Source organism: Lygodium microphyllum, chromosome 13 (genome assembly GCF_053477565.2).
Source record: "Lygodium microphyllum isolate KBCC chromosome 13, Lygodium_microphyllum_v1.1.10, whole genome shotgun sequence".
NCBI classification, from domain to species: domain Eukaryota; kingdom Viridiplantae; phylum Streptophyta; class Polypodiopsida; order Schizaeales; family Lygodiaceae; genus Lygodium; species Lygodium microphyllum.
Genome location: NC_141147.1, coordinates 34,592,650 through 34,612,808, shown reverse-complemented (window position 1 = coordinate 34,612,808; position 20,159 = coordinate 34,592,650). Strand labels below are relative to the sequence as shown.

General features: G+C 39.8%; 1 protein-coding gene across 2 annotated transcripts; it reads left to right on the top strand.

Annotated features, from left to right (window-relative positions):
* Positions 1 to 17,787: 17,787 nt before the first annotated feature.
* Positions 17,788 to 19,134, top strand: LOC148026502 (uncharacterized). Of its 2 annotated transcripts, none has more exons than XM_087690946.1 (2): positions 17,788 to 17,933; positions 18,021 to 19,134. In XM_087690946.1, the coding sequence occupies exons 1-2, from the start codon at positions 17,906 to 17,908 to the stop codon at positions 19,001 to 19,003; spliced, it is 1,011 nt and encodes a 336-aa protein (XP_087547072.1). In that variant the 5' UTR covers positions 17,788 to 17,905; the 3' UTR covers positions 19,004 to 19,134. The 2 variants fall into 2 exon arrangements, with proteins under 2 accessions (XP_087547072.1, XP_087547071.1); XM_087690945.1 differs by having other exon boundaries at positions 17,824 to 17,933; positions 18,012 to 19,134.
* The last annotated feature ends 1,025 nt before the right edge of the window (positions 19,135 to 20,159 follow it).

Here is a 20,159-nt window from a genome sequence, read left to right as displayed (position 1 = left end):
GCATATGGGACGGGTGTAGTTGCAGATATTGATATCTGGCATAAACTCTTAAAGCTGTGGTTGAAAAAGAAACAAGCCTGCAAATAAAATGCCTAAGGTCAAATGGAGGGGGAGAGTACCTCTCAAATGAGTTTGCAAGGTTCCTGCAGGAGCATGGCATAAAGCAGCAATATTCATGCAGTCATACCCCACAACAAAATGGAATTGCAGAAAGGAAAAACAGGCATATTGGAGAGGTATCTTGTGCCATGCTCAACGAAAAAGACTTGCCAAATTTTTATTGGGCTGAAGCAGTTGCTACAGCAGTCTACATAATGAACAGGACTCCCATGCAGCAATACATGGGATGACTCTAGAGGAGAGGTATACTAGTAGGAAACCAGATATTTCTCATTTGAATATTTTTGGTTGCATTGCCTATGTTCATGTGCCAGATGAGTTGAGATCCAAGTTGGATCCAAAAGCTGAGAAGTGCATCTTTATTGGTTACTCTCTCCAGCAGAAAGGGTATAGATGCTATAACCCTTCTACTCGTAAGTTTACAGTGAGCAGCGATGTTGTTTTTGATGAGATGAGTAGCTGGTATAAACCAGTAAATGTGATTGATAATGTAGATGCACAAAAAGGTAATGCTGCACAGAATTCACAGCAGCAGTCAAGATATTAGTGGACCTAGTGTCCTCTAGCAATGGTTCACATTCTTCGCCATACACAGGAAGATTGAGATCAGGAGAATATTCTCAAAGCAATGCAGATAGTGGTATGCAGGTTTCACGAAAAGGAAAAGAGAAGGTAGATCAGCCCATGTTTGATGTGAATGCAGGTCACTCTTATATGGATGGTGAATCCAGTGGCTCAGAACAGAGCATTGATGATGAGTTGGGTATTCCTTCTATTGTTACACCTGGAGTAAGGAAGACCAGGGATGTTTTGAGAGCACCTGGGAGTGAACCTACTTTGCGCAGGTCTATCAGAGCTAGGTATCCTGTGGATAGGCTGAAATATGATGGATTTACAGCCATTCACTATACCTATATGGTTAAAGTGATACAGGAACCAGAACCCGCTTCTTTTGAGCAAGCCATGGAAAAAGAAAAATGGGAGAAAGCCATGGATGAAGAAATGGATGCCTTGGAAGCAAATGCTACATGGGAATCGGTACCTTTGCCTAAAGATAAGAATGCAATTGGTTGTAAGTGGGTTTATAAGGTGAAGCACAATGCAGATGGTTCTGTGAATAGATACAAGGCAAGATTAGTAGTCAAGGGGTATGCACAAATATATGGCATTGATTATGAAGGAACATTCAGTCCGGTTGCAAGGATGGCAACCGTAAGAGCAATCATTGCTATGGCTGCATCAAAGGGATGGACTTTACATCAGATGGATGTAAAGAATGCCTTCTTGCATGGTGATTTGCAAGAAGAGGTCTATATGGAGTAGCCACCAGGTTATGTGCATGCTGTTCATCCTGAGTTTGTTTGCACGTTGAAGAAAGCCTTGTATGGCTTGAAGCAAGCACCTAGAGCATGGTCTGACAAGATAGGACAATATCTTGTCACTATTGGCTTTCAGATTTTCAAGGCATATTTCTCACTTTATATGAGAAAAACAGAGAAAGGTATTATGCTACTTGTCATTTATGTTGATGATTTGATTATGACAGGTGATAGTGATGAAGATATTCTTCATGTGAAAATGCTATTGAAGCAGAAGTTTGAGATGAAGGATTTGGGAGAGCTGCGTTATTTCTTGGGCATTGAGGTGATTAGATCACCAAGTGGGATACAGCTCTTGCAGAGGCAGTATGGATTGGACATGCTGTCCAAATATGGGATGACAGGCTGTAAGCCTATTTCAGTTCCTTTGGAGCAGAATGTGAAGCTGAGCGCAGATGCAGGTGAGCTTCTCGAAGACCCTACTATGTACAGAAGCATGATAGGAAGTTTAATTTATATGACTATTACCAGGCCAGATTTGAGCTATGCTGTTGGATTGGTAAGTCAGTTTATGCAGGATCCAAGGAAACCACATTTGGATGCAGCTAGACCCATACTCAGGTATGTGAAGTCCACATTGTAGTATGGACTATTTTATGAGACTGGGGTTCAGATACAGTTGCATGGATACACTGATGCTGATTGGGCTGGTAGTATTTCTAATAGATGATCTACCAGTGGATATGTGTTCTCTTTTGGGAGTGCTGCAGTCACTTGGAGCAGCAAGAAACAGTCTACAGTTGCCTTGTCGAGCACAGAGGCTGAGTACAGGGGTGCAGCAATGGCTGCATGTGAGGTAGCTTGGTTGCATAAGCTACTTTATGATATGAATCAGCCTACAGATGGGCCAGTTGTCATTTATTGTGACAACATGAGCAGTATACACTTGGCAAATAACCCAGTCTATCATGCTAGAACAAAGCACATTGAGGTGCATTATCACTATATGCGACAGAGGGTTTTACTAGGTCTTATTGATCTAGTTTATGTCGGCACAGAGGATCAGGTAGCTGACATATTCATGAAGGCATTGGGCGCAGAGAAGCTGCGCAAGTTCAGAGACCTGCTTGGTGTGCAGGAATTGGAATTGAGCTCGAGGGGGAGTGTTGAGATATCGAGCTCCACTCGTGATATGCCAGGGTGACCGTTGTGCATTTATGTCACCGACTTGTTAGCTGCAGATGTGGTTGGTACACCGCCCATGAATAATAGCTAGATGACAGCTATCCTTGTCTACTCTAGTTCGTGGCTTAGTTAGTATGCCACCTTAGTTAGTTGAGTTTGGTGTGAGACCCATATGTAGGGTTCTTCTATTTTTCTGTACTAGAGTTTTTTTTGGCTTACACAACTAAGAAGAGGAAAACTGTTTTCAGCCTCCACCTTTGTGTGTATTCCCCCATTATGTAAGTAAGAAAGCTGCAAGTGAGATTCATTCCTTCTCTCCCACAATCTTGACATGGAGAGAGTATTTAAGGAGGGAAACTCAAGGCTTCCTACAAGGTGCAAATCTTGTAATTTAGGTGCAAATAAGGGTGTTTGATAGTGACCTTGCAAAGGAGGATGTGCCATCCACAAGTGCATCAGGAGAGGATGCTGATCTTGAACCTGAAATTGATGTTGAACCCTCTCCTATGAATTTAGGAGAAGAAATCTAGATGTCTTGTGATGATAGGTGTTGTTTTTTTAGGCCCTCTTACACAAAGATGAGTGGTTTCCAATTCTTTAGGGCTTGAAACTAGATTAAGAAGGATGTCTCAAAAACCATATCAAAATCTCAAAATTCAAGCATTCAAATTTTTAAGTGAAATGGAGAATCCTAATTGCCATGTTGCTTAATTTGAGACTAGATGGACAACCAATGGATTTGGCTAAATATATAATGATCAAGTTAAGAAGTAACAATTTGCAGCCAAGCTTTAGGATAAAGCAATGGATTGGTTTAGTAGCTATGGATTGGCTAGTTTCTAGAATTATGATGCACTTAACAATAACTTTTTAGAAAGGTTCTAGCAAAAAGAAGACTCAATTGTGTAGGGAATTTCAAGACATATTTGCATGGGATTATATTGATATGAAAGGCTTTGATCCTACAATGTGTCAACTCAAAATTACTTGGAGAAGGATGCCAAACCAATCATACAAAAGTGGTATAAGATGAATGTAAACTATGCTAAGCATGTCCAAGAGAAATTTGATAAGCTCTTGAGGGTTGGTTTTGTCAAACCGGTTAATGAAGTGACATGGCTATCTCCCATTGTTGTGGTACCTAAAAAGAATGGGAAAATTAGGGTTTGTGTTAAATTTTTATCATTTCCTATCCCATTCATTGACTCTCTTCTTGATGATGTAGGAAGACATGAGATTACAACTTTTTGGATGGATTCAAGATGTAATCAAATCAAAATGCATCTTGATGATATGAAAATGTTTGCTTTCCTTAATGATATGGACAAGACTGCATTCATTACCGAATCGGGAGTGTATCTCAGTACTATCATGAAATTTTGTCTTAAGAATGGGCCCATCAAAATTTTAGGGGGTTGCTAATAAGACTTTTGATCCATGCCTGGCAACCTTTATGAGAGTTCTCATTAATGATTTTTGTGTCTTTGGTAACATGAAGGATCACCTAGAGCATTTGAGGATATGCTTTGATAGGTGTAGGAATTTTGGAATGTCCCTAAATCCATTTAAATCGGTACTTACAACAAACATAGGAGTATTGTTAATTCATATTTTATATGAAGAAGGAATAGTCATTGACTTAAGGAAAATATCTATTGTTCAAAAAGGTAAAGCTCCATCAAATGTTCAGGAAGTTATGAGATTTATAGGGTAGGTCAAGTGGCATAGGTAAGGACTTAAGGTATATCTCCCATATCTATTCTCCTCTCACTACTCTTATTAAGAAACATAGGTAGTTTGTTTCGCAAGAGGATCAAGAGTGATGGCTTTTCGTGTGCTCAAGAAGAAGCTTGTGATAGCTCCTATTTTGCAACCTCCTACATGGAATCTACCATTACACATATTTGTTCATGCTTTTGATTTGGTTATGGGAGTTGTATTAATGGAGGAAAATATGCTTGGAAGGTTCATACCTACCTATTATGCAAGTAGGAGGTTGAGTTCCACATAGAAAAAGTGTAGACTGCAATATGGATCTATATGTGTATCTAGGTTGTTCATGTTATGTAGGTGCAAGGCCCACACAACATGAGAGAGCTATTCAATTGGGGGGGTGGGATTGGGCCAACACAACACAAGAGGATTAGCACCCTCCTCTTGTATTATGCTAGCATTGGTGCTTAGTGACTTATTGTTTGTTGAAGTGCATGACAAGAGATGAGCTCAAAAGATGGTTTGGGATGCTAATTATTATTGATCACTAAGCATGCAACCCTCCATGCCTCCTACCACATACATGTGCGCATCGGCGCCGCAGGTCACGTATACAAGCAATATGATGGACAACAATGGAAGTGACAGCACCTGAGCGAGTGCCATTGTATAAGGAGACAAGAGGTAATAGCTCTATGAGTGATCAGCTCATCTATCCCACATCGGGAATATTACATAGTTCTCCCACGATTATCTATATCATCAACTACTTGTACCTGCTAGTTTGTGCATTAGGCAGTTCGGTCGGTCCCACCCTCCTTATTTCACAATCTTTTATTATCGTCGGGAAGAACAAATCAAAATTTGACTTTAGACTTTAGCTATATATGGTGATTACATGTGCTAATGTCACTCCATGCCACATTACCAACCATGATCCCACACACATGTAGAAATTTTTTGGGACATGTGTCTGCCACATGTGTAGCATGCATTACATTTATAAAGGTATTTCCATCATCACATCCACTCTCTCTCTCTCTCTCTCTCTCTCTCTCTCTCTCTCTCTCTCTCTCTCTCTCTCTCTCTCTCTCTCTCTCTCTCTCTCTCTCTCTCTCTCTCTCTCTCTCTCTCTCTCTCTCTCATTTCTCAATCTTCTTACTTCTTACCATTTGCTATTGTTGTTTGGGTGATGCTTGTAGTGAGGTATGAGACATCATACTCGGAATAGTGCAACATGATCAAGGGCCCTCAAAATGGTTGGGAGTGCCATATCACATTTTGCATGTCCTTAATATTAGTTTTTTTTTTTTGTTTTTTAACCTCTTGGGGGCCTGGACCAACACAATGTGAGGGGAGCCTACCAATAGTCTTGTACCCCCCCCCCCTGCCCCCCTTTGGTATTGTGCTAGCCTTGAGCCAGGACAACAAAAGGGGATGCATAAGGCAAGAAAAGGTGAGGAGGAGCCTTGGTCTACCATAATGCAAGAGGAGCTCCTCAAGATAATTTGAGGCTCCACTCTTGCATTGTATTAGCAAGTGAGAGGGGCCCTTGAGATCATTTGGGCCTCCCCTCCTTTCTCTACCCTCATGTTGTATTGGGCTTGGGCTAGGACAATGCAAAGGAGCCTTGTTGGAGACACATCTCTCCCCTCCCCGCCCCCCCTCCCCTATGTGTCTAGCTTGGTTTTGAGGGTCTTAGCCCACATACTGTGTTATGGTGCTTCTTCCCACTAATTTCACCCTAGACTAAAATTGTAGTGTTAGGGGCCATATAACAAGCCCAATGTTCTCATTCGTGGAGTTTTGGTGTAGAGCTTGGTACAATTGTGCATATTTTTTCACAGATGGATTCTATAGAGGTGCAAGGACTAGGGGCTCAATAACCTGGAAGTAGTGAAGGCACTCTTGATAACATATTATTAGATTTCCAATCTCCATTTAAAGGTGTTTTGTTATTTTCTCTCACTATCTCTATGGATAATGGATTAAAACTTCATGAAACCACCTTAAGGAGTATCGCGCAACATCCCAAAAGTGCACATCTATTGACATGTGTGTGTGTGTACATGCATAGCTAAAGAGGGTTTCTTTTTTTTTCTTATTTTTCTCAAATGATTTTTTATTTTTTATTTTTTTCTCAAATAAAATTTTCTTTTTTATTTTTTAAATCCCAAAGTTTTGATTGGTAGAAAAAAGATGAACACTTTCAAGAACAAAGAAAAGCAAAAAATAACTTCTATTTATATATAATCTTGTCATGGTGTGGTCATGGTGCATCATGTTATGGGGTTGACCATTTCGCATCCATCAATCACATCACAGTATGCAACAATTCATTGTTGATTGTGTTGTGCTCATCATCAATCATTTCTCACCCATCAATCACATCATGATGTAATATGTAGTTGTTTGTTGTTAATTGTATGTGTGCAATTTTTTGTGATGCAATATGGTTCATTCAATAATATGTGGGTGTGTGTGTGTAGTATAGTTCGGTGTGTGTTTGTTGAGAAATAGACAAATGATGTATGCTCTAGGAAGAGATGCCTTGAATCCCAAATGCATAGTGAGCAGAGTGGAACAACCCAACTTCTATAAAGCATTGTACTTGATTATCACTTTCATAATGATGAATACAATATCATGATGCTTTCCTCTTTCACTTAGTGTCATTGTCATTGTCACTCTAATATACAAGATCGTCTTTATGAGTCCAAGCTTCAATCTTGGAACCTAATTCACTTGTGTAATAGTTTTTTACTCATTGTCCATGTCAACATGAATTTAGTCTTCATCTTCTAACCTCCATAGCTCCTACCATGCTTTAGATCCAACATTTTCACATGGTACTAGAGCTTAGCTAAGCATGGCATAACTCTCCTCTTTGCTCTCTCAGTCCCTCTTAGCCTTAGGTTAGCTCAAATCTAGCTCATGGTTCCATTTCTCACTTCCATCTCCACTTGACGTTGTGGCAGCCGTAGACAAAAAAGCACCTGCCTGCCTTTGAGCTTCTAGATCTCTCAAACCAGAGCATATCTCTTCAAGCTCTCTTCTAGAGATCTCTTCCTTGACTCCATGGGTAACTTTCTTTCACTTCAAATGCTAACATTGCCCTGGCTATAGCTTAGTATTGACGAAATTTGAGCTCGTTGGATGTGGAAACTACGCCTGTTGATTCGTACGGCCTGCCCCTCATGCATGTAGCGCGATGCTCACGGTCACCATAGGGCAATTGAAGCTCTACCTCTAAGCTTTCTCTAGCTCAGAGGGTTCCCTAAATGATCTTGTGTATGAGCTGAAATCTGAGAAAAACCAGTTGGGTAGAGAAACCCTAGCTATGGACTCCATAGCCACTCAAGCTTCAAGCTCATCTTTCATACATTTTCTCACTCCTGCCACTTCTTGAACCAAGTTCCTACCACTGAAATTTGAAGTTTCTAGCAAGTCAAACCTCAGGAAGAAGATTTGGAGCAACCCACTTGAATTCAAGAAGTCCAGCTGAAGATCAAGAAGACCACCTGAAATCAGGCAACATCAAGCCTAAAATCAAGTTAGTATATTTTGATACTATTTTGATTGTGTCTCTTCACACATTGAAGTACAACTCTATTGCAAGCTGATTTGCTGCTGATAAAAAATGACAGAGCTCAAACAAATAGCAAAGTTCAATGGAGAAGGCTTCCATGCTTGGAAGGAAAAGGCCATGCACCACCTCATGAGGAAAGACCTCTGGGATCTCTTTGAAGATGATGAAGGTGATGCACATGGCAGGAAAGAAGATTCAGAAAGTCAGAAAGTGTGTTCCTTGCAGTAGCTCCACCAAAAACCAAAGAATGGAAGAAGATGAATAACAAGGCACTAGGTATCATTGCATGGGGACTAAGTGATGATGTGCTACATCATATCTCTGGCATCAAAGATGCTAGAACTGCTTGGGAAGAACTTGATAGGATCTTTGGTACCCAAGCAAAGAATTCAAAGGTAAAATTACTCATGCAGTTTTATAAACTAGATATAAGAGATAGTGCTTCCATGACCATACACATTAACAAGTTCAAGAGCCTAAAAACCCAGCTTACAACTCTTAAGAAGAATATTGATGAAGATGAAGCAATAGTCGTACTGCTTGCAAGTGTAAATAAGGATGAGAATCTTGTGTCCACCGTAAGTAACATTCCAAGTCTCTCACTTAAAGATATTGAGCACTCATTACTTGATGGAGAAAGAAAAGTTAAAAGCAAGGATGCAAAGGAACACACCGCCAACAACAGTCTCTTGTACACCAAGGGCACTTATGGAGAAAAAGACCGCGGTCAAGGACTCAACACCAACAACAACAAGGATTGGATTATATGTCCTTACTATGGCAAGACTTTGCCATACAGCCAATGAATGTTTCCACAAGAAAAGAGCGCAACAGATGCTGAATGATCACCACCAGAACCAGTTCATGAATGAAGAAGAAGATGCTTCTGCTACCATCAACAACTCTGACAGATTATTCTAAAGAATTTTCATTGTATCTTTCATATATTTTTCCCATAATGGATCTCTATTTTTCCCTTAGTGGATTTGCTTCATAAAAATCCTTGCCAGAGATGTAAAGTTTCAAGCTTTAACTTGACTAAACTACCTATGAGCTAGTCTCCCGAGTCATGTCACCATGTAGGGGGGGCAAAAGCCAGCAAGTGTAGAGACTCATCATTTGAAGGGGGGGTTTTGAGAAATAGACAAATGATGTATGCTCCAGGAAGAGATGTCCTGAATTCCATATGCACAGTGAGGAGAGTGGAACAACCCAACTTCTACAAAGCATTGTACTTGACTATCACTTTCATAATGATGAATACAATATCATGATGCTTTCCTCTTTCAGTTAGAGTCATTGTCATTGTTAGTCTTATACACAAGATTGTCTTTATAAGTCCAAGCTTCCATCTTGGAACCTAATTCGCTTGTGTAATAGTTGTTTACTCATTGTCAACGTCAACATGAATTTAGTCTTCACCTTCCAACCTCCATAGCTCCTGTCATGCTCTAGATCCAACATTTTCACAATATTGTGCCTCCATCTGTGCATATGCTTTATGTACTTGATTAATGTGTTAATGCACTTTATTCAATTTTGTATCTTAGTTGATTTTGAATAATCGGTTAATCAATTAATGTGTTAATGCAATTTAGTGTAACTGCAAATCATTTAGTTCAATTTGTTCAGTTCATTTTGTTAATTGATAAGTGTAATTAATCCAATTCGTCTTTTCTCAATGTGATAGGTGTGTGCTTTGTTAGCTTTGTTAATTGATTATTGTAATTACTATAGTCAATGAATTGATGTAATTAATGTAGTTGTAGCTTTTTAATAAATTAATGTAATTGCCATTGTAGTTAATGTAATTCGTTCAATTCAGTCATATTAGTTATTTTGTTTCTATTATTAGTGTTTGATTTGTGTTTCTTGGTTTTTGAATGAATATAGTTAATTGATTAATTAATCAATAATTAGTTACTTATTAGACAAGCTATGTGTGCGATTAATTAATTAAGTAATTATGTATTACTTACTTCTTAGTAGTAGCTTAGTTAGTAGTACTTATGAGTTAAATATGTATTAGTGTGGGATTAATTATAATAAATTAACTAATTAGTAATTACTTACTATTTAATTTTAATTAATAATTATTAATTATTATCAATTATTTGCTACTAGTAGTTCTTAGTTAATTATGCATAGCTTCAATCCTTAGTAATTAGCTAGCTCTTAGTATACAATAATTAGTTAAAATGACCTGATCCATAATTAATTATTCTTTACTATTAGTTATTTAATTATTAGTAATTATTAAAAATTATTTGTTGGTAGTAGTTATTACTTATTGTTAGTGAATTATGCATATAGCTTCAATTCTTAGTAGTTAATTATATATGTGAACCAATAAGTTAATTAGTAGGATCCGGTAATTAGTTTTTAGTTACTTATGTATGTAACTAGGTATTAGCTAAATTAATTATAATATGATGGGAATAACATACATAATATAGTCTAAATATAATACACTAATATAATGAAATAATTAATTATTACTATTATTATAGTTAATCAAAGTAATTACTTAGAGAGAGACTATGTAGTTAGTGCATATTATACTTAATAATTGATAAGTAATAAAATATAGTTTCACAAGCAAGAAATAGAGACACAGTGCGTGTGCATGTCTATTTGGTTGAATGCAAAACTGGTAATTTTTGTACTTAGAATTTATATACTTTTCTCATTTAGTTCTATCTCATCATTGCAAGCTTCACTTTAGCACATGCAACTACAACCTTTGTATGTAGATTTTTTTACAAGGTTAGAATTTTTCTTTTTTCTTTTTAATCATTACGAATAGTAGAAGAACATAAAGCAAAGCAAAGCAAAATGCAAATCTTCTTGAAAAATGGGGGAATGGCACCTTTTACTATAATTATAAATCAACGAAGAGACTTGTGTTAGCTCTTCGACATGCTACCTGTATAGCATGTTTGTGCGTTTTCTTGTATTATTTCTATGCTTTCATGGACTTATAAGTTAATTCTTAACCAAAAAAATTAGTGAAAGTGAAATGTCAGACCCAGCTCATCTTAAACTTTGACCAAGCAAGTTTATTTTTTTGGTTTTATGTTTTGCAAAGTACTTTTCATTAACATGACATCTTAGGTTATACAACAAGCTTCCAACAGAATCTAATTAGCTTCAAAACATGTAATTAAACTCGAACAAAACATTCTAAAAAATTGTCTAGTTTTTTCAAACATAGAGATGAAAATGTAAAACCTATTTAATCATAGAATCATTCTATTGTCATGAATGAACATGGAGAGATTGGTGTTGCCGGAGAGAGAGAGAGAGAGAGAGAGAGAGAGAGAGAAAATTAAAGAGAGAGAGAGAGAAGAAGGAGAAGAAAAACTACTATATTATCTTGCTTGTGGATTCAAACTAAACCACCAAAATCTTTCCAAACTTACAAGGAGTTCCCAAACCAAATTCAAATTTCTCAAACATGGGGTGAGAAATTCAAGTCTTTTCGAAAGTTTGAACTTGCTACCCTTTGCGGATTGATCTTCTTGTACTTCCATCATATTGGCACTGCATGATGGTAGTGTTCAAATTTACCAATTCTATGGGCAATACCCAATCTTTTAGTGGTTAAGTTTGCAATGTGAACCCAACTCGCGTAATAAGTTGTGTCACTACATTTAGAGTTAGTACTAAAGTTAGTTGACTCCAGTTGAGTTACGGGTTAGGTCTACCTTAGATACAAGTTGTACTTTCATTCTATCACTTTTAGTTTAGCTAGTACATTCTCTAATTTTAGCTCACACATCATCTACTGTTCACTCTCATTTCTCTCTCCTCAATAGCTGGATGCATTTCTCACATTTTATTAACAATGAGCTCATCCATACTACTCCTTTAGAATAAATAAAAGGCTAAAACCATTGAACTGGCAAAGGAGAGACAATAGGTGAGGAAAGAGAGGTAGGTGCTGGTTTAGAATGGGTTGAATGACCATGCAGTGTAGGGAGGGAACACTTGCGATCAACTCGTTTATAGAGTTTTCCCTCTCTCTTTCCCTCCCTCCGGTCTCTTTCTGCTTGGCCATGAGCTCTGTGTGTGTGTGTGTGTGTAAGCTAGTATTGGAGCTCGAGTAGCACAAGTTCTACTCTCTCTCTCTCTTTGCATGAGAAGAAGAGAAAAAAGAAAGGAGAGAGAAGGAGAGAAGAAGAAAAGAACAGAGAGAGAGAGGAAATAGAAGATTGAGAGATAGAGGAGGGAGAGGAGAGAGAGAGAAACAAAAGAGGAGAAACAGAGGGAGAAGAGGAGAGAAAATGAAAGAGAGAGAGAAAAGAGGAGAGAGAGAGAAGAGAAGATTGAGAGAGAGAGAGAAGAAAGGAGGGGAGAGAGAGGAGAGAGGGAAAAGAAAGGGTGGAGAGAAAGAGAGAGAGGAGAGAGAGATGAGAAGAGAGAAGAGGGAGAGGGAGAGAGAAAAGAGAGGAGAGAGAGAGGGTGAGAATAGAAGATTGAGAGAGAGAAGAAAAGAGAGGAGAGAGAAGCAAAGAGAGGGGAGCGAGAGAGAGAGGAGAGAAGAAAAGAGAGAGCAATAGAAAGGAGAGAGAAAATAGAAAAATTGAAGAGGACAAAGAGAGAGAATAGAACATTGAGAGAGAAGCAAAGAGAGGGGAGAGAGAGAGAGAGCAATAGAGGAAGGAGAGAGAAATTGAAGGAGAGAGAGAGAGAGAGAGAGAGAAGAGAGCAAAGAGAGAGAGAAGAGAAGAGAGAGATAGGGTATAGGGAGAAGAAAAGAGGAAAGAGATAGAGAGGAGAGGAGAGAGAAGAAAAGAGAGCAATAAAGAGAGAGAGAGAGGAGAGAGAAGAGAAGAGAAGAGAGAAATAGGGGAGAGAGAAGAAGAAGAAGAGAAAAGAAAGAGAGAGAAGAGAGAAGACGAGAGAGAGGGTAGAGAGAAGAAAAGGGAGGAGAGAGACAGGGAGGAGAGGAGAGGGAGAAAAGAGATAGAGAGGAGAGAGAGCAATAAAGAGAGAGAGGAGAGAGAAGACAAAGATAGGAGAGGGAGAGGGAGAGAGGAGAAGAGAGGGAGAGGAGAGAGAAGAAAAGAGAGAGACTCTTGCTCTTTCTCTCTTCTCAAGGTGTGGCAGGTAAGAGTAGCAGGTGTGGTGGTAGGAATAGCAGTTGGAGTGGCAATAAGCAAGAGTGGCGAGTCTACACACTCAATCTCTCTCTCTCTCCACAAGCACGACACCTTGAGCAATGGGTGCCACAACCGCAATAGCAATCTTGAGTTGCAGCAACAATGGGCTGTTGGAGCTATGGTAGGCGGAAGTGGTGCAAAAGTTAGCATGGCAAGAGGAGTGTTAGTGATAATGGTAGCAATGCAATAGCTTGTGGTGTTGGTAGCAATAGTGGGGAGAGAGAGAGAGAGAGAGAGAGAAGAGAAAGAAGAAAAACTACTATATTATTTTGCTTGTGGGTTCACACCAAACTGCCAAAATCTTTCCAAACCTGCTAGGAGTTCTTGAACCTGCTTCAAATATCCCAAACCTAGGGACCATCAACCTTTTTACACAGTTTTCCTATCTCTTTCCCTCCCTCCCATCTCTCTTGCTTGGCCATGAGCTCTCTCTCTCTATGCAAGAAGAAGATAGAGAAAAAAGAAAGGAGAGAGAAAAAGAGAGAGAAGGGGAGAGAGAGAGAGAAGAAAGGAGAGAGAGGGAGATGAGAGAGAAAAGAGAAGAGAGAGAGAGAGAGAAAAGAGAAGATTGCGAGAGAGAGAGAGAGAGAGAGAGGGAGAAGAGAAAGGAGAGAGAGAAGAGAATATTGAGAGAGAGGGAGATAAATAAAAGTGGAGAGAGAGATATAAAGAGAAGAAGAAGAAGAAGAAGAAGAAGAAGAAGAGGGAGATAGAGAGAAGAGAAGATTGAGAGAGAGAGAGAGAGAAGAAAGGAGGGAAGAGAGAGGAGAGAGGGAGAAGGGGGGAGAAAGAGAGATAAGAGAGAAGAGAGAGATAGAAGAGGGAGAGGGAGAGAGAGAAGAGAGAAGAGAAGATTGAGAGAGAGAAGAAAAGAGGGGAGAGAGAGAAGCAAAGAGAGGGGAGAGAGTGAGAGGAAAGGGAAGAAAAGAGAGAGCAATAGAGAGGAAGGAGAGAAATTGAAGGAGAGAGAGAGAAGAGGACAAAGAGAGAGATGGAAGAGAGAGAAAGAGAAGAGGGAGATAGGGCAAAGAGAAGAAAATAGGAGAGAGATAGAGAGGAGAGGGACGGAGAGGAGAGAAGAAAAGAGAGCAATAAAGAGAAAGAGGAGAGAGAAGAGAGAAATAGAGAGAGAAAGAAGACAGAAAAGAAAGAGAGAGATAGGATAGGGAGAAGAAAAGGGAGGAGAGAGAGAGGAGAGGAGAGAGAAGAGAGAGCAATAAAGAGAAGAGGAGAGAGAGAAAAGAGAGGAGATGGAGAGGAGAGAGAGAGAAGAAGGGAGAAGAGGAGAGGGAGAGAAGAGAGAAGAAGACAACGAGAGGGTAGAGAGAAGAAAAGGGAGGAGAGAGAGAGAAGAGAGATAGAGAGGAGAGGGAGGAGAGAGAGAGAGAGGAGAGAGCAATAAAGAGAAGAGAGAGACAAGACAAGGAGAAAGGAATGGGAGGACAAAGAGAGAGAAGGGAAGATTGAGAGAGAGAGGAGAGAAGAGATAGAAAGGAGAGAAGAAAAGAGAGAGATAGGGCGCAGAGAGAGAAGAAAAGAGAGATAAAGAGGAGGGGGAGAGAGGAGAGAGCAATAAGGAGAGAGAGGAGAGGAAAGAGAAGAGAGAAATATATATAGAGAGAAGAAGAACAAGAAGAGAAAATAAATATTGTATTGTATTGTAGTTTACTATCGTTCGTGGAAGGCCAAATTCTGACCCATGGGACCTTTCCAGATATACAATGATTCTCCTCCCCCATGGTAGGAAAGGGTAGCTTACGGTGAAAGAACGATCTATGCAGCGACGTTGTTCTCCCGAAAGCGTAACAGGCGGGTGATGATGAGAGCCCCTAACTTCGATATAGGAGTAGTGGTCAAAAACTAGTGACGGGGCCCTTGTAAAGGGATATCAAAGTCAGCCCGTATGTGTGCATATGTTGGCCATGTCATAATCATGTGCTCCTTTGATTCTACACTCTGTAGTCACATAGCTTGCATAACCTCTTCTCTCATGCCTGTCCACTCCATGTACCTGTCTTGATCAATAAAGTGTGTGATCAAGTTTAAAGTTGTGCAATACTCCATCTAAATACCACTGAGAGTGGGTTGGCTATGTCTGGCTACGTGTGTGCCTCTGCTTGAATGTAGGATTCCCAACATGAAGGATAGATATGTATACTATAATAAGCAAGTTTGCCATTTGCTCCCTTACTTTGATGTTTTGCTTGATACGCTCATAAGAGGTCTGATTGAAATGTGTCCATACATATATCTTCGGATGCCATATCTAGATATCTATCCACTCCCCACCCTTTAAACCATTTTCGCATATCCAGCACCCATCCTGTTGAAAGCACTTTACTTTTCCAAGTTTTCTGTAAGCGTGTGCTAGCATCCCATGCCTATTTGGGGAGCCTATTGTCATCCATTTGACGTACTCAAGTGGCATATCTCAGTACTCGGATCATAGCATGTACCTGAATTGGTCAACGGCCAGTTTCCAAAAGCATAAGTACATATGGTGTGGTGCTTTTAATGCCCAAATGTATACGAATAAAAGCTTTTTGAAGCTTCTCAATGTTGTTCTATGTAGACGAGGAGGTGCTCCCCCCCCACACTTCCACTCCATATAATACAGTCTATAGAACATATACATCATAAAATCATACAACGCATTTTCCAATATTTAGTATCTGTAGCTGTAGTCGTTTTCAAAGTGATAATACTTGCTTTTCCCTACTGCTAATCGCCGTCCACACATGTATGCCATCTATGGTCTGCAGGTATCTCAATCCCCAAGTATTTGAAAGTAGATACTACCTCTGTAGACTGTCCCGCATAATGTACTTTTGGTGGGGTCTTTGATTGCTTGGTGCACACATCCATTAGCTTTGTTTTTGATACATTCACCGTCAAACCACTATCTTGACAAAACCATTCAAGAATCCCCATGAACTGCTGTATACGTTCCCCAGTATATGTAAAGAAGACAACATCATCTGCATAAAGCAGGAGCAAGATGGCAAACATACCAATATGAGGGATTTTGGCTTCCTCTTCATTCATAACCGTGAGAAATATTTCCTCTAGCTTATCAATGTATAAATCAAATAATGTAGGGGAGAGCGGGCAACCTTGTTTGACTCCCATATTACTCCCAAATACTTGTGACAACCCGTTGCGACATCTGAGGTGGCACACCACTCGTTGATATATCCTGTAAATTCCCATACATAGATCGTTTGGGACCCCTAATTCTTGCATTCATTGCCATAAGCCAACCCTTGGCACAATGTCAAAAGGCTTCTTAAAATCCACAATACATCAATACAAGGTTGGTCCCTCAAGCCAACTCTCATCCATAAGCACAAGTAAAGTAACCAAATGGTCTATGGTGTTATGACCAGGGCGAAAACTTGCTTGTCTATAAGCTCGTTTGTTATTACTTTCTGCCCACTTACTCAATTGCATTTTCAGGATAGTGCTGAATAGCTTTGCCATGGCTAAACTAATCATAATCATGTGGTACTTTGTGAGCAAATTCCGATGGAAGAGACAGATAAGGTAGAGAAGAAAAGGGAGGAGATAGAGATGAGAGGGAGGAGAAGAAAAGAGAGGACAAAGAGAGAGGGGAAGATTGAGAGAGAGAGATAGAGGGGAGAGGAAGAGAGAGAGGAGAGAGAAGAAAAGAGAGAGAGAGCAATAGGGATAGAGGAGAGAGAGAAGAGAAGAGAGAGAGAAGAAGAGAGAAAAGAGAGAGAGAGAAAGAAGAGAAGAAAAGAGACATAAAAGTAGAGTGAAAGAAAGAGACAAAAATTTTAGTTAGAGAGAGAGAGAGAGAGAGAGAGAGAGAGAGAGAGAGCACATGAGAGTGAGAGCCCTCAATTTGTGTTGGAGAGACAGATGAAATTTTAGAGAAAGAGAGAGAGAGTGCACGAGAGCAAGAGCCCTCAATTTGTGTTGGAGAGAGAGAGAGAGAGAGAGAGAGAGAGAGAGAGAGAGAGAGAGAGAGAGAGAGAAGAAACAAATTAGAGACAGAGAGGGAAAAGAGGAGAGAGAAAGAGAAATAGGAGAAATGGATTGTTGAGCAAAGTTTTCGCACGGTAACTTCGCTTGTTGCTTTGCGGCAGCTTTGCACAATAAAGCTACCACAAAGCGGCGAACGCTAATACAAACAAATTGCCAATGTATACATAGACCACATGATAAATGTTCAAAAAAGAGTCCATCGACACAAAAGAAACTATTTAAGAAAAAAAAACAATATGCAAGCTGACAACAATTCAAGGATAATTTTGAGGTTAAGATAGAGGGCTAGGAATTTGGTGCAAGACACCATCTTGAAAAAGAAGGCAACTCTGGAAGACTATAATAGCATGCATGGACAACTTGCAAGATGTAAACAATACTATTTTTTGAAGAGAAAAAAATGAATTTAGTGTAGGAATAATTTGTACGAGATCTATTATACAATCCTTGACTTTGAATAAATAAGTATAGTGTCTTTACTTTCTAGATTATTCATAGCTTAATAATTTTTGAATTTCAAGTTAATTCGTTATTTTTAAAACTACAATGAAAAATTTAATAATCTTCAACAAAATTGTTGGTTTTTCGACAACCACGAGCTAAATATCTTACCTACATTGGATTTTATAAACGACTCGCAATTAGAAAAAAACACATTTTATGTTCAACAGTCAACTTTGATAATGCGACCTGGTCTCCTTGCGACCGGATCTCCTATTCTGATCTAGTTTATCAATTGGTGGACCATGTTGTCCACATGATCTTGAAACCCCTTCTTGGACGCCCACGAGTCTCCTCCGTCAACAATGGAACGTGCCACAACGCAAGCTCCAGGTTTGCAGCCCCATACCTCTCTTTGCTTGTGACAGCCTGCTTTTGTAATTCTCTCAGACTCTCATGACTCTGCTTCAGCAAACACAGACGCCTCCCCCAGTTATGGCTGGAACTCCCCTTCCTTCAAGGCCATCCAGGAGAAAGCAGAGCGCCTTTTAAGCCAGGGCCAGCATTGCGGCAAGTCCCCTGCCGAGATCGCAGATTACTTCTTGGAGCTTAAGCAGAGCACGGTGCTAGACCGGGAGCGTCTGTATCAATACCCGCAACAGCCATCATCTGATGATCGGTTGACTGCCCTTTGTTTCGCCTTCCTCAAGACTAGCTACGAGGCATCCATCGTATGTGGCTCCCTCTTCCTGTATGTCTTGCAGACCAAGTATGACTCTGTCAAATTGAGCCAGGCCCTCCGTGACCTCGCGCCGCTTCTGGTGGATGAGCATGGCTCTAACATGCATGAGCAGCAAATTGAGTCTCTGTTCAATTTGGTGAATGGCCAGGACACCTTTCCAGATTCATTGAGAGGTGCCCTTGATCGGGTTCGGAAAAGCTGCAGGGCTGCTAAAGAAGGTGAAGTGAAGGATAAGAAGAACGCCCTCAGTAAGAGAAAAAGGGTAAGGCTCAGGAGGCCTCTGCATGGGATCAAGGTCAGGTTCAAGGATAGGTTTTCTTCTGGACATGACAAAAGTGACTGCACAGAGAAGAAAGAGCCTGTGTGGGACAGAGTTTTGGGAATGGGGCATCTGAAGAAGCAGCAAAAGCTTTTAGACACGCTGACAAGTGAATACACTGCACTCGAGGAACAGTCACGAACTGTGAGATCTGAATCTGAGGGCTTGCATAAGCATTTGCAAAGTAACAAAAGCCTGGTGAGAAGGAGCTGGGATAGGAGACATGACATTATCCTTGTTGAGGAAATCACTGGGCAACTTACCAAAACCCAGAACGATCTCGATGGAAAGTTGTCAGGTATCGAAGAGCAGGTATTTGCTTTCTTCAAACTCATCAACTGTGCAAGATGTCTTGTTTGGGGGAATCTTGCATCTGATTTGGGATCCCCAGGTACTCTATAGTGTACAATTTTAGAATACGGAGTAAGATGACCATTCCCTGCAGCCTGGACAAGGCTGCAGATCAGGTGTAATCAACTGATGGCTTTAGAAAGAGTATACAGATTCTCAAAGTTCTCTTTATTGGATGAAAATTGCATTTTATTCAATTATTTTGGGGAAAGTGAATGATTCTACAGTCTACATCCAAGGGATACTTGCAGTCCATGGTTGACCTTGATTGCAGGGAAAAAATGTCGGAAGATTGACACAATCATAGTCATAAGAATGTGGCAGTTTGTTGATGTCATCCTGTCTGTCATGTGATAGACAAGGGTGTTAGATAACCTAAGGTCATAGCATGGATGATATGCAATGTAGCCCCTCTTGCTTTAAATAAGACTTAGTGTGTCCCGAAAAGGTTGACATATCATTTGCTTCCCACATATCAGGGAACTAGAATGATATGCAATATATAGCCCTTATTGCCTTGTGGAAGGTATAATGGAGATGCTGATGTGTGAACTCAATGGTCCTTCAAAGCCATAAAGAGTTGCCATTGCATGTGGGAGTGGAACCCACAACCTCCCAGAGATAGCCCCAAGTTCTTACCACTAAGTTAAAGGGCCAATGTTTCTAGATATACCTATAAATCAAAATGAGAGGTTATTTTTTGTGATTTTTAATTTAAAAGTCATCTCATTTTGTGGAGAACACCATCTTTGGTATCATTATAGTATTTAGGCCCACATATTGATCAAGTAGAAAGCCTAATTCTCTCCCTATCTCTTCCTTACAAGTCCATATTTCCGTTAATGATTCTCTACTATCCACAAGTCCATGTATATGTCCAAGAGGGAGAGAAGTATTATGGATTTATGAATCACATGTTCAAGAGACCACATTCTATCACTACTATGATTAAAGGAAATATTGATGTTCCTAGAAAATGTTGAGATTTAAGCTCAATACTTATGACGACCTAGTTGTACAACTGTAGCTAGCTGCTGACATGTGTGCCATAATAATGAGTTGATCTGTGTTTGGTCAGTTGTCACCTCTCTTATCTTTTGTATGGTGTGACTTAGATTTTAGCGAGTGTTACACAGAATGAATGAATAATGATTCAGAGTCAACACTGCTCTTAGTTAGTAGCTCCTACCCTTTGTCTGTCTCTTCC